General features: G+C 56.3%; 2 protein-coding genes and 1 long non-coding RNA gene across 3 annotated transcripts in view; all 3 read right to left on the minus strand.

Annotated features, from left to right (window-relative positions):
- Nucleotides 1-216: 216 nt before the first annotated feature.
- Nucleotides 217-4,128, minus strand: LOC144955484 (uncharacterized). Its single transcript, XR_013641689.1, has 3 exons — nt 4,030-4,128; nt 3,548-3,647; nt 217-393 (listed from the first exon to the last, which is right to left on the minus strand). It is a non-coding gene; the product is annotated as an uncharacterized LOC144955484 (long non-coding RNA).
- Nucleotides 4,129-5,049: 921 nt separating this feature from the next.
- LOC144955483 (protein CIP2A homolog L-like) lies at nt 5,050-9,618 on the minus strand. Its single transcript, XM_078885686.1, has 7 exons — nt 9,610-9,618; nt 9,252-9,374; nt 8,432-8,577; nt 6,993-7,068; nt 6,269-6,589; nt 5,452-5,643; nt 5,050-5,088 (listed from the first exon to the last, which is right to left on the minus strand). The coding sequence occupies exons 1-7, from the start codon at nt 9,616-9,618 to the stop codon at nt 5,050-5,052; spliced, it is 906 nt and encodes a 301-aa protein (XP_078741812.1).
- Nucleotides 9,619-11,547: 1,929 nt separating this feature from the next.
- The window catches only part of LOC144955480 (protein CIP2A homolog L-like), a 10,213-nt gene continuing 7,420 nt past the window's right edge, over nt 11,548-14,340 (minus strand). The window contains exons 4-7 of the mRNA XM_078885684.1: nt 14,251-14,340; nt 12,654-12,748; nt 11,686-11,799; nt 11,548-11,569 (exon numbers count right to left, since the gene is read on the minus strand). The exon at nt 14,251-14,340 is cut by the window's right edge and continues 41 nt beyond it. Of these exons, the coding sequence (XP_078741810.1) occupies nt 11,548-11,569; nt 11,686-11,799; nt 12,654-12,748; nt 14,251-14,340 (321 nt within the window). The remainder of the gene's footprint in view (nt 11,570-11,685; nt 11,800-12,653; nt 12,749-14,250) is intronic.

The raw sequence follows: 14,340 nt of genomic DNA on the forward strand, positions 1-14,340 counted from the left end.
GTGGGTTAGTGAGTATGTGGATGAGTGAAGTGAACAAGCAAGCGGAGCGAGCGAAGTGGGTGGGTGTGAGCGAGCGGGAGTGAGCGAGCGAGTGGAGTGGGCGAAGCGAGCGTGTGAGAAGCGAGGTGAGCGAGCGAGTGAGCAAGCAAGCGGTTGGTGAGCGAAGTGGGTGAGCGAGTGGGGTGAGCGAGTGGGTGAGCGAGTGGGTGAGCGAGTGGGTGAGCGAGTGGGTGAGCGAGCGTGTGAGGAGCGAGTGATGCAGCTGCTAGCCCACGTGATGGCTGGGAAGTCTGGGAGCTGAGTGGCCTCCGTGAGCACGCGCAGGGCGCACTGGACGCGCTCACCACTCACGGAGGCCAAAGAGAACGCCAGGAACGGAACCAGACGCATGTCCTGCACACCACCAACACCCCCGTACACATCATCATCATCACCATCATCAACATCATCATCACCACCATCACCATCATCAACATCATCATCATCAACATCATCATCATCACCATCATCACATCATCATCATCACCAACACCCCCGTACACATCATCATCATCACCATCATCAACATCATCATCACCACCATCACCATCATCATCATCATCACCACCATCATCAACATCATCATCACCATCATCAACATCATCATCACCAACACCCCCGTACACATCATCATCATCACCATCACCATCATCAACATCATCATCACCACCATCACCATCATCAACATCATCATCACCACCATCATCAACATCATCACCACCATCACCATCATCAACATCATCATCACCAACACCCCCGTACACATCATCATCATCACCATCATCACCAACACCCCCGTACACATCATCACCATCACCATCATCAACATCATCATCATCACCATCATCAACATCATCATCATCACCATCATCAACATCATCAACATCATCACCACCACCACCATCACCAACACCCCCGTACACATCATCACCATCACCATCATCAACATCATCACCATCACCATCATCAACATCATCATCATCATCATCACCATCATCAACATCATCACCATCATCAACATCATCATCACCACCATCACCATCACCAACACCCCCGTACACATCACGCAGCACTACACATGCAGGTACCTGCTCAACATCACCACCATCAACATCAACATTATCAACATCACCACCATAACCACCACCACGTCTGTATGTTAGAACTCCTTTTGCACCGCACGCAACCAAACGTGTGCGTGAGTGCGCGTGAGTGTGTCTGAGTGTGCGTGTGTGACTGTGTGTGTGTGTGTCTGTGTGTGTGTCTGTGTGTGTGTGTGTCTGTGTGTGTGTGTGTGTGAGTGTGTCTGTGTTCTGTGTGTGTGAGTGTGTGTGTGTCTGTATGAGTGTGTGTGTGAGTGTGTGTGTGTACCTGCAGGGTCTTGTAGAGGCTCGTCTCGAGGCTGGGGGTGTATGTCTGTGTGTGTGTGTGTGTGTCCTGTGTGTGTCACTGTGTGTGTGTGTCACTGTGTGTGTCACTGTGTCTGTGTGTGTGTGAGTGTGTGTGTCACTGTGTGTCTGTGTGTGTGTGTGTCACTTGTGTGTCTGTGTGTGTGTGAGTGTGTGTGAGTGTCTGTGTGTGTGTGTGAGTGTGTGTGTGAGTGTGTGTGTGTGTCTGTGTGTGAGTCCGAGACCGGGGAAGGCACCGGGCAGAGATGATCTCCCAAGCGAAATGCTGAGGGAGGGTGGCGTTTGTGCACAGACTGCCCTATATGACATCATAACAACAGTCTGGACCACTGGACGGGTTCCGCAGGACTGGAAGGATGCCTGGTGGTCCCCCTCTTTAAGAAGGGGGACCGTACCAACTGTAACAACTACAGGGGCATCTCACTCCTCAGTGTGCCGGGTAAGGTCCTGGCAAGGATTATTCAACATCGCCTTGCTAGGCACACTGAGGAGAGGCTTGCGGAGCCCCAATGCGGTTTCAGGAAAGGGCGGTCCTGCACAGATGCCATATTTTCTGTCCGTCTGCTATAGCAAAGGTGTAGGGAATTCCAAAAAGACCTACATCTCTGCTTTATTGACCTGGTCAAGGCCTATGATACCATCAGTAGGACTGGGCTCTGGGTTGTTCTTCGTGCTTTCGGAGTCCCTGACCCTCTGCTCACGATCATTAAGGACCTTCATGATGGTGAGCGGGCCCGGGTAAAACTACGTGGCCGGGAGTCGGAGCCTTTCCCTGTACACCTTGGGGTGCGACAGGGATGTCCTCTGGCTCCCACATTATTTAACATCTATTTCGACTGCGTAGTTCGTGAAGCCTTCAATAGCTGTACCGGGGGAATTACCATTTGGTACAGATATAATGGGAGGCTGATCGACGCCCGGGTGCGATCAAGGGATGGCTCCCTATTGGTCAACCACGTTATGTATGCCGATGATTTGGTAATAGCTGCTCATTCAGAAGAGGAGTTGGAGACGCTGCTGCTGAGACTGGAGCGTGCCACTAAGAGGTGGGGCCTTACCATCAGCCCCACCAAAACTAAGCACCTGCCTGGGTATTTTGTACCATCGGGCACTCCACCCCCACAACTCCCAATCGGTGATGGGGCAGTTGTGGAGAGAGTGGAGAGTTTCCCATACCTGGGCAGTGTGCTTATGACCGGCTCCAGTTTATCAGCAGAGGTCTCACTCCGAATCAATCGAGCGGCAATATCTTTTCATCGGCTGCGTAACGCTGTGTGGAAGCTACCTGGTCTGTCGCTCCGCACGAAGCTTCAGGTCTTCTCGGCCACGGTCATTCCCTCCCTTCTCTACGCTTGCGAAACGTGGACCCCCCTAGTGGAGCATCTTCGCCGGTTGGAAACATTTAGGCTGGCCTGCCTACGATCCATCCTGGGTTTAACCAGGCTGGATTGTGTGAGGAGCTCACAAGTCCTTGAAAGATCTGGGCAAAGTCCCATCAGTGAGCTCCTCCGGCAGGCAAGGCTGCGTTGGCTGGGTCATGTAGCCCGCATGCCCAGCCACCGCATGCCTAAACAGCTTTTGTTCGGCCGGATCGAGGGGGCTAAACGGGCGCGGCACGGGCTAGAGAAGAGATGGAGTGATGTGGTACAGGAGGACGTGGAGCTGAGTGGACTTGCCGATGACTGGTACCAGCGGTGTCAAGATCGGCCTCAGTGGAGGAGGCTCGTGAAGGACGCTACTGGGCAGTTGGAGGCAGTCGCCCTCCAACAACAACGGAGGGCGGAGGAGCGACGCTCACAACAACGAGCGGAGCGCCGGGTGGCTAAAGCACAGCAAGTTGGCACAGTAGGGGGCACAGGTGGTGCATCAGCCAGTCGTCTCGGTCATCTCGGTCAGTCGACCCGTGGCACCTGGGCCTGCCCCGTGACCTCCTGCCAGCGGGCGTTCGACACTTCACGTGGCCTCAGGGTGCACATGGCCTGGCACAAGCGTCGTGGTGACGTCACCGCCACTTAGTGGCGAATGGCGGTTGTTGTTGTTGTTGTTGTTGTGTGTGTGTCACCGTGTGTCTGTGTGTGTGTCACTGAGTGAGTGTGTACCTGCAGGGTCTTGTAGAGGCTGGTCTCCAGGCTGGGGGTGTCGTGCTTCAGGCGGCTCAACAGCTCCAAAGACTTCAACAGAACGTCGGCCCCTGCCTCACTGCAAAGACAAAGGTCCCCCGCGTAGCCTTCAACAGACGGTAGGGGCAAGTGCTGAGTAGCGAGTAGCAGCACCTATACACAGACAAAGGTCCCCCGCGTAGCTTCTTATCAGACGGTAGGGGCAAGTGCTGTCAGCAGCAGCAGCAGCAGCAGCGCCTATGAAGGTAGACAAAGACAAAGGTCCCCCCGTGTAGCCTCTAGCAGGCTGTAGGGGCAAGTGCAGTCAGTAGCGAGTAGCAGCACCTATGAAGGCTACCGGCGCTGTGACACACGAGGGGGTGTGTGGGTGGCCACCACCACCACCACCACCCCCCCCCCACCCCCAGTACCGACGTGTCACTACTCATGTGAGTCCGCGTGGACGACGCGCACACACTCACCACGCCGCGTAGTGCGGCGAGGAGCGAGCGAGGGGCCTTCCCGAGCTGAGCGGGCTGTGGGAGAGCTGCTCCTCAAGCAGCGTGGTCAGGCCGCCCGCCTCCACCAGGGTGCCCACCCTCGCCCTGCCCACCGCCACCACCGCCTGCTCCTCCTGCTGCCCCTGCTGCCCCTGCTGCTGCTGCTGCTGCCCCACGCTCCCACTCAGCAGTGGGCAGAGGGAAAGGTCGCTCGTCAAGGCAATAATGGCTGGAGGGGATGGTGGGTGGGTTGTGTGGGTGGGGTGGTGTGGGGTTGGGTGGGGTGGGTGGGTGGGGTGGGTAGGGTGGGTTTGGTGGGTGGGGTGGGTGGTTAGGGTGGTGTGGGTGGGTTTTTGTTGGGTGGGGTGGGTGGGTAGGGTGGTGTGGGTGGGTTTGGTGGGTGGGGTGGGTGGGTGGGGTGGGGTGGGTAGGGTGGGTTGGGTGGGAGGGGTGGGTGGGTTGGGTGGGTAGAGTGGTGTGGGTGGGGTAGTGTGGGTTGGGTGGTGTGGGTGGGTAGGGTGGGGTGGTGTGGGTGGATTGGGTGGTGTGGGTGGGTGGGTTTGGTAGGTGGGGTGGGTGGGTGGTCTGGGTGGGTGGGTAGGGTGGGTTGGGTGGGGTGGATGGGTGGGTTGGGTAGGGTGGGTGGGTGGGTTTGGTGGTGTGGGTTGGGTGGGTAGGGTGGGTAGGGTGGGTTTGGTGGGTTGGATGGTGTGGGTGGGTTGTAGGGTGTGGGTGGTGCGGGTGGGTTGGGTGGTGTGGGTTGTAGGGTACGGGTGGGTTGGGTGGTGAGGGTGGGTGGATTGGGTGGGTGGTGTGGGTGGTAGGGTGGTAGGGTAGTGTGGGTGGTGTGGGTGGTGTGGGTTGTTGGGTGTGGGTGGGGTGGGTGGTATGGGTGGTGTGGTGTGGGTGGTGTGGGTGATGTGGGTGGTGTGGGTTGTAGGGTGTGGGTGATGTGGGTGGTGTGGGTGGTGTGGGTAGGTTTGTGTGGCTGGAGGTGCTTATTCAAGTGGCAGCAGTGCAGGTGAGACGAGACTCAGCAAGCTCCAGCGATGAGAGCGGAGACGCTGGCGTTAGCAGCAGCAGCAGCATCAGCAGCAGCAGCAGCAGCAGCAGCATCAGCAGCAGCATCAGCAGCAGCAGCAGCAGCAGCATCAGCAGCAGCATCAGCAGCAGCAGCAGCAGCAGCAGCAGCAGCAGCAGCAGCAGCATCAGCAGCAGCATCAGCAGCATCAGCAGCAGCAGCATCATCAGCAGCAGCAGCATCAGCAGCAGCAGCAGCATCAGCAGCAGCATCAGCAGCAGCATCAGCAGCAGCATCATCAGCATCAGCAGCATCAGCAGCATCAGCAGCATCAGCAGCAGCATCAGCATCAGCAGCATCAGCAGCAGCATCAGCATCAGCGCCAGCAGCAGCAGCAGGCGAAGGATATGCATCATCAGGTCGAGGGAGTGCGTCAGCTTGAGGCAGCGCTGCGTCTGCTCCGGCTCCGTCTCCCCGGGGACCGCCGCTCCCGCGCGCAGAACCTCCGTCAGCAGCGGCAGCAGCAGCAGCAGCAGCGGCTCAGACGGCGCCGGGAAGCCCTCAGCCAGCGCCTCCTGCTCACGCACAAAACCTCCTCCTTGTTATGTTTTTATCGTGTTTTATTTTGTTTATTTTTATTATTTTATTATGTTTTATTTTTATTATTGTATTATTTCCCTTCTACGCGACTTTACCGAAAGAACCAAGATATTATGTTTTATTTTTATTGTTTTATTATGTTTGATTTTTATTTCCCTTCTACGCGACTTTACCCAAAGAACCAAGATATACTGTGTAATTTTTTATTTTTATTATTATTGTTTTATTTGTATTATTTTACTACTTCCCTTCTATGCGACTTTACCGAAAGAACCAAGAAGATAAAACTCGCTCCTGCTCACAGACAAACCTCCTCCTTATTATGTTTTATTTTTATCATTTTATCATTTCCCTTCTACGCGATTTTACCCAAAGAACCAAGATATAATGTGTAATTTTTATTATTGAAAATTTTTTTTTTATTATGTTTTATTTTTATCATTTTATCATTTCCCTTCTACGCGACTTTTACCCAAACAACCAAGAAGACTAATCCCCCTCCCGCCCACGCTACTTTGCGCAAGCTCCGGTCCTTCCGGCACGGGGTTCGCGACGACGATCGCGACCCCCCCCCCTGAGCGCCGCCGCGCCCGTCGCTACCTCGTACACCTCCAGCAGCAGCCGCATGGAGAGCAGGGAGACTCCGGCGGGGGCCGACGCCGGCTGCTTCGCGCAGCGAACGAGCGTCGCCAGCGCCGGCGGCACCGGCTCCGGCTCCGGCTCCGGCACGGCGGGAGCTTGAGTCCTCCGAGTTCGGCGAGCGGTGGCGCTGGTGGCGCTGGTACCGGTCGGAGCGGTGGTCCCGGCGCCGTCGCCCGCCCTCCGGCCCCGTGCCGAGGGCGCCGGCGAGGCGAGCGTGGCGCGGCTGACGCACGAGCGGAGACGCGGCACGGAGCAGAGGGCCAGCAGCAGCTCCAGCAGCTGCGGAGGAGGAGGAGTGAGGAGGGGGAGGAGGATTGATGTTGATGGTATCAGTGATGTTGTGATGTTGATGGTATCTGTGATGTGGTGATGTTGATGGTATCAGTGATGTGGTGATGTTGTGACGATGATGGTATCTGTGATGTTATGATGTTGTGACGATGATGATGGTATCTATGAGGGTGTGCGATGTTGTGACGATGATGGTATCTGTGATGTTATGATGTTGTGACGATGATGATATCTGTGATGTTGTGATGATGGTGTGACTATGATGGTATCTGTGATGTTGTGATGATGGTGTGACTATGATGGTATCTGTGATGTTGTGGTGATGGTGTGACGATGTGACGATGATGATGGTATCTATGAGGGTGTGCGATGTTGTGTGATGGGTCCATGCCTTAGCAATGCTCTCTTCTGAGCTGTCTTCCAGAAGTCCCAGAATCTGCTGCAGACACGAGTCAAAGTACTCGTACCTACACACACACAAAGACAAAGACCACCAGGGTAGCTTCTCAACGGACTGTTGGGGTAAGTGCTGTTAGTGAGCGAGCGAAGGAATAGGTGGGTGAGCAAGCGAGCGAGCGAGCGAAAAGGTGAGCGAGCGAATAGGTGGGTGAGCGAGCGAGGGAAAAGGTGAGCGAGCGAGCGAACAGGTGGGTGAGCGAGCGAGCGAGCGAGCGAGCAAGTGAAAAGGTGAGCGAGCGAATAGGTGGGTGAGCGAGCGAGGGAAAAGGTGAGCGAGCGAGCGAACAGGTGGGTGAGCGAGCGAATAAGTGAGCGAGGGAATAGGTGAGCGAGCGAGTGAGTGAATAGGTGAGCGAGCAAATAGGTGGGTGAGCGAGCGAGGGAACAGGTGGGTGAGCGAGCGAACAGGTGGGTGAGCGAGCGAGGGAAAAGGTGGGTGAGCGAGCGAACAGGTGGGTGAGCGAAGGAATAGGTGGGTGAGCGAGCGAACAGGTGGGTGAGCGAGCGAACAGGTGGGTGAGCGAGCGAACAGGTGGGTGAGCGAAGGAATAGGTGGGTGAGCGAGCGAACAGGTGGGTGAGCGAGCGAACAGGTGGGTGAGCGAAGGAATAGGTGGGTGAGCGAGCGAACAGGTGGGTGAGCGAGCGAACAGGTGGGTGAGCGAGCGAACAGGTGGGTGAGCAAGCGAGTGAGCGAGCGAAAAGGTGAGCGAGCGAATAGGTGGGTGAGCGAGCGAGGGAAAAAGTGAGCGAGCGAGCGAACAGGTGGGTGAGCGAGCGAGGGAAAAGGTGAGCGAGCGAGCGAACAGGTGGGTGAGCGAGCGAACAGGTGGGTGAGCGAGCAAATAGGTGAGCGAGCAAATAGGTGGGTGAGCGAGCGAACAGGTGGGTGAGCGAGCGAGGGAATAGGTGAGCGAGCAAATAGGTGGGTGAGCGAATTTATGGGCGAGCAAGCGAATAGGTGAGCGAGTGAGCGAGTTTATAGGTGAGCGAGTGAGTGAATAGGCGAGCAAGCGAATAAAAGGGCGAGTGAGCGAGTCAATAGGGTGTGAATAGGCCAGCGAGCGAATAGGCGGGTGAGCGAGCGAATAGGTGGGCGAGCGAGTCAATACGTGAGCGAGCGAGCGAGTTTATAGGTGAGCGAGCGAGTTTTTCGGCGAGCGAACGAACAGGCGGGCGGGCGAGCGAATAGGCGGGCGAGCGAGTCAATGGGTGAGCGATCGAGCGAGTTTATCGGTGAGCGAGCGAGTGAACATCGAGCGAACAGGCGGGCGAGCGAGCGAACAGGCGGGCGAGCGAGCGAGTCAATGGGCGAGCGGGTGAATAGGGTGTGAATAGGCGGGCGGGTCGAGCGAGCTAGCGCCCGGCTCACCTGCACAGGTGCTGCGCGACTCTGTCACAGAGCAGCAGGTCCACGCAGAGGTCGACGCTGAACGTGCGGGTGAGCGTCCCGTCCCCGTTCACCAGGATGTTGAAGATCAGCTGGAACGTCTGGTTGATGTTCTTGGCGTGGAACAGCTGGGTGGGTGGGTGGGTGTGGGTGGTGATACACACAGGCCGGGGATTGAGCGTCTACCCTCGCACGCGAGAGATTCAAACATCGGCATCTTTGTCCGTGTTGTGGCGTCGCCTTGAACGCTTGGTCCGGTCCAAGGGGGACAACGCAAGTCACCCCACGTGTGTCACCCCACGTGAGTCACCCCCCGTGTGTCACAGCGTGTGTCACCCCCCGCGTCACCCCGTGTGTCACCCCGTGTGTCACCCCCTGTGCGTCACCCCGTGAGTCACCCCCTGTGTGTCACCCCACGTGTGTCACTGTGCGTCACAGCGTGAGTCACCCCCCTGTGTGTCACCCCGTGTGTCACAGCGTGTGTCACCCCGTGAGTCACCCCCCTGTGTGTCACCCCGTGTGTCACTGTGCGTCACAGCGTGAGTCACCCCCCGTGTCACCCTGTGTGTCACCCCACGTGAGTCACCCCGTGTGTCACCCCCCTGTGTCACAGCATGTGTCACCCCGTGAGTCACCCCCTGTGTGTCACCCCCCGTGTCACAGCGTGTCACCCCGTGAGTCACCCTGTGTCACCACGTGTGTCACTGTGCGTCACAGCGTGAGTCACCCCCCGTGTCACCCCCCGTGTCACCCTGTGTGTCACCCCACGTGTGTCACCCCCCGCGTCTCGTGGTGCGGTCACCCGATTTCCGACGTCGTCGTGCAGCGTGAGGGCGGCGAGGATGGAGAGAGAGAACACCACCACGGTGAGGCTGCTGTGAGCCAGCAGCACGATGAGGGCGCGGTAGAAACTCTTCACGTGACTCTACACAACATCAACATCATCACCAACATCATCATTAACATCATCACTATCAACCTCAACATCACCATCACCATCATCGTCACCACCACAATGAGGCTGCTGTGAGCCAGCAGCACGATGAGGGCGCGGTAGAAACTCTTCACGTGACTCTATACATCACCATCAACACCATCATCACCATCATCATCAACATCATCAACATCATCAACATTATCATCATCACTATCAACATCACCATCACCATCGTCACCACCACGGTGAGGCTGCTGTGAGCCAGCAGCACGATGAGGGCGCGGTAGAAACTCTTCACGTGACTCTATACAACATCAACATCATCACCATCATTAACATCAACATCATTAACATCATCATCATCACCATCATCGTCATCGTCACCACCACGGTGAGGCTGCTGTGAGCCAGCAGCACGATGAGGGCGCGGTACAGGCCCTTCACGTGACTCTACACATCAACAACATCATCATTAACATCATCACCATCATCATCACCATCATCATCACCATCAACATCATCATCACCACCAACACCACCACGGTGAGGCTGCTGTGAGCCAGCAGCACGATGAGGGCGCGGTAGAAACTCTTCACGTGACTCTACACAACATCAACATCATCACCAACATCATCATTAACATCATCACTATCAACATCAACATCACCATCAACATCATCATCACCATCAACACCACAATGAGGCTGCTGTGAGCCAGCAGCACGATGAGGGCGCGGTAGAAACTCTTCACGTGACTCTACACAACATCAACAACATCACCATCATCATCATCACCATCATCACCATCACCATCGTCACCATCACCACCATCATTAACATCACCATCACCACGACGGTGAGGCTGCTGTGAGCCAGCGATACGATGAGGGCGCGGTACAGACCCTTCACGTGACTCTACACACAACATCACCATCACCACCATCATCATTAACATCAACATCATCACCACAGTGACCATCATCATCACCACGACGATGAGGCAGTCAGTTGAGTGACTGGATGAGTGACTGCCTGGTTAGGTGACTGCCTGGATGAGTGACTGGATGAGTGACTGGATGAGTGACTGGGTGAGTGACTTGGTGAGTGAATGACTGGGTGAGTGACTGAGTGACTGGATGAGTGACTGCCTGTGTGAGTGACTGCCTGGATGAGTGACTGGGTAAGTGACTGGATGAGTAACTGGATGAGTGACTGGTTAAGTGACTGCCAGCTTGAGTGACTGCCTGCTTGAGTGACTGGATGAGTGACTGCCTGTGTGAGTGACTGCCTGGATGAGTGACTGGATGAGTGACTGGGTGAGTGACTGGATGAGTGACTGGATGAGTGACTGGTTAAGTGACTACCTGCTTGAGTGACTGCCTGCTTGAGTGACTGCCTGCTTGAGTGACTGGATGAGTGACTGGATGAGTGACTGGATGAGTGACTGGCTGAGTGAGTGACTAGGTGAGTGACTGGGTGAGTGACTAGATGAGTGACTGGATGAGTGACTAGATGAGTGACTGGATGAGTGACTGGGTGAGTGACTGGGTGAGTGACTGGATGAGTGACTGGGTGAGTGACTGGATGAGTGACTAGATGAGTGACTGGATGAGTGACTGGGTGAGTGACTGGATGAGTGACTGGATGAGTGACTGCCTGTGTGAGTGACTGGATGAGTGACTGGGTGAGTGACTGGGTGAGTGAGTGACTGGGTGAGTGACTGAGTGACTGGATGAGTGACTGGATGAGCGACTGGGTGAGTGACTGGGTGAGTGACTGGGTGAGTGACTGGGTGAGTGAATGACTGGGTGAGTGACTGAGTGACTGGATGAGTGACTGGTTGAGTGGCTGAGTGAGTGACTGGGTGAGTGACTAGATGAGTGACTGGTTGAGTGTGTGGGTGAGTGTCTGGGTGAGTGACTGACTGGATGAGTGACTGACTGTGTGAGTGACTGTGTGAGTGACTAGGTGAGTGACTGGTTGTGTGAGTGACTGACAGTGAGAAGTGTCTCACCATGGCCTTGACGTGGCTCTGCACGGAGGCGTTGTGCCGACAGAGGTTGGCCAAGCTCCCCAGGGAGGGCAGGGTGAGTGACTGGGTGAGTGTCTGGGTGAGTGACTAGGTGGGTGACTGTGTGAGTGACTGACAGCGAGAAGTGTCTCACCATGGCCTTGACGTGGCTCTGCACGGAGGCGTTGTGCCGACAGAGGTTGGCCAAGCTCCCCAGGGAGGGCAGGGTGAGTGACTGGGTGAGTGTCTGGGTGAGTGACTAGGTGGGTGACTGTGTGAGTGACTGACAGCGAGAAGTGTCTCACCATGGCCTTGACGTGGCTCTGCACGGAGGCGTTGTGCCGACAGAGGTTGGCCAAGCTGCCCAGGGAGGGCAGGGTGAGCTCGCTCTCAGGGGCCTGGCTACTCCGCACACAAAGACAAAGATCCCCCGTATAGCCTTCAACAGAACGTCGGGGCAAGTGCTGTTTGGCGAGCAGCACCTTCCAAGGCCGGTGGTGGTGGTGGTGGTGGTGGGGGTGGTGGCGGTGGTGGCGGTGGTGGCGGTGGTGGCGGTGGTGGCGGTGGTGGGGGTGGTGGCGGTGGTGGCGGGGGTGGTGGTGGTGGCGGTGGCGGTGATGGTGGTGGTGGCGGCGGTGGTGGCGGCGGTGGTGGTGGTGGTGGTGGCGGTGGTGGTGACGGTGGTGGCGTTGGTGGCGGTGGTGGTGGTGGTGGTGGTGGTGGTGGCGGCGGTGGTGGTGGCGTTGGTGATGGTGGTGGTGGTGGTGGCGGTGGTGGTGGTGGCGGTGGTGGTGATGGTGGCGGTGGTGGTGGTGGTGGAGGTGGTGGTGGCGGAGGTGGTGGTGGCGACGGTGGCGACGGTGGTGGTGGTGACGGTGGTGGTGGCGTTGGTGACGGTGGTGGTGGTGACGGTGGTGGTGGCGGTGGTGGTGGCGTTGGTGACGGTGGTGGTGGTGGTGGTGACGGTGGTGGCGGTGGTGGTGACGGTCGTGGTGACAGTGGTGGTGGTGGCGGTGGTGGTGTTGACGGTGGCGGTGGTGGTGGCAGTGGTGGTGGTGGCGGTGGTGGTGGCGGTGGTGGTGGTGGCGGTGGTGGTGGTGGCGACGGTGGTGGCGGTGGTGGTGGTGACGGTGGTGGTGGCGGCGGTGGTGGTGGTGGCGGTGGTGGTGGCGTTGGTGACGGTGGTGGTGGTGGCGGTGGTGGTGGTGGCGGTGGTGACGGTGGTGGTGGTGGGGAGAACGACAGAAGGGTCTCACATCTGCTGTGCCAGGAAGAGGAGGAGGCACTCCACGCTGGGGCTGGGGTACGAGATGCGAGCGTCGTACGTGACCAACTGCAGCAGCTTCAGGGCCTGGGGAAGGCGACAAAGGCACACACAGAAAACAACACACACACAGCACACACAGACAACACACAGCACACACACAGACAACACACACACACAGCACACACACACAGCACACACACACACAGACACAATACACACAGACAACACACACACACAACACACACACAACACACACGCACAGACAACACACACAACACACACGCACAGACAACACACACACACAGACAACACACACACACAGACCACACAGTCTATAGCAAGGTGCATGTGTACAGCGCGTGTGTGTGTACAGGGTAGTCTATAGCAGTGTGTGTGTGTACAGGGTAGTCTATAGCAGTGTGTGTGTGTGTACAGGGTAGTCTATAGCAGTGTGTGTGTGTGTGTACAGGGTAGTCTATAGCAGTGTGTGTGTGTGCAGGGTAGTCTATAGCAGTGTGTGTGTGTACAGGGTAGTCTATAGCAGTGTGTGTGTGCAGGGTAGTCTATAGCAGTGTGTGTGTGTGTGTGTGCAGGGTAGTCTATAGCAGTGTGTGTGTGCAGGGTAGTCTATAGCAGTGTGTGTGTGTGTGCAGGGTAGTCTATAGCAGTGTGTGTGTGTGTGCAGGGTAGTCTATAGCAGTGTGTGTGTGTACAGGGTAGTCTATAGCAGTGTGTGTGTGCAGGGTAGTCTATAGCAGTGTGTGTGTGTGTGCAGGGTAGTCTATAGCAGTGTGTGTGTGTGTACAGGGTAGTCTATAGCAGTGTGTGTGTGTGTACAGGGTAGTGTGTGTGTGTGTACAGGGTAGTCTATAGCAGTGTGTGTGTGTGTACAGGGTAGTCTATAGCAGTGTGTGTGTGTGTACAGGGTAGTCTATAGCAGTGTGTGTGTGTGTGTGTACAGGGTAGTCTATAGCAGTGTGTGTGTGTACAGGGTAGTGTGTGTGTGTGTACAGGGTAGTGTGTGTGTGTGTACAGGGTAGTCTATAGCAGTGTGTGTGTGTACAGGGTAGTGTGTGTGTGTGTACAGGGTAGTGTGTGTGTGTGTACAGGGTAGTCTATAGCAGTGTGTGTGTGTACAGGGTAGTGTGTGTGTGTGTACAGGGTAGTGTGTGTGTGTACACAGGGTAGTCTATAGCAGTGTGTGTGTGTACAGGGTAGTGTGTGTGTGTGTACAGGGTAGTGTGTGTGTGTGTACAGGGTAGTCTATAGCAGTGTGTGTGTGTACAGGGTAGTGTGTGTGTGTACAGGGTAGTGTGTGTGTGTGTGTACAGGGTAGTCTATAGCAGTGTGTGTGTGTACAGGGTAGTGTGTGTGTGTGTACAGGGTAGTGTGTGTGTGTACAGGGTAGTGTGTGTGTGTACAGGGTAGTGTGTGTGTGTACACAGGGTAGTCTATAGCAGTGTGTGTGTGTGTACAGGGTAGTGTGTGTGTGTACAGGGTAGTGTGTGTGTGTACAGGGTAGTCTATAGCAAGCTGCACATGTGCAGCAGCAACAGGAGCACCACAGCCACTCCGCCTGCGTCAACCTGCAGCAGGAGCAGCGTCGTCGTCGTCGCCTCCGTCTCAGATCCCTGCTGCAGCCGCTGCACGAGAGAGGCGAGACCGCCCGTCAGGTC

This window comes from Lampetra fluviatilis, unplaced genomic scaffold (assembly GCF_964198595.1).
Source record: "Lampetra fluviatilis unplaced genomic scaffold, kcLamFluv1.1 SCAFFOLD_759, whole genome shotgun sequence".
Classification (NCBI taxonomy): Eukaryota; Metazoa; Chordata; class Hyperoartia; order Petromyzontiformes; family Petromyzontidae; genus Lampetra; species Lampetra fluviatilis.

Bases quoted from the DNA above. Each gene is read 5' to 3' on its own strand.
- LOC144955483 (XM_078885686.1), bottom strand. The intron at 8,578-9,251 runs GTGACCGCACCA...CCACCCACCCAG, and splicing joins ACGACGACGTCGGAAATCGG to CTGTTCCACGCCAAGAACAT. The intron at 5,644-6,268 runs GTAGCGACGGGC...GTGCGTGAGCAG, and splicing joins TGCTGCTGGAGGTGTACGAG to GAGGCGCTGGCTGAGGGCTT.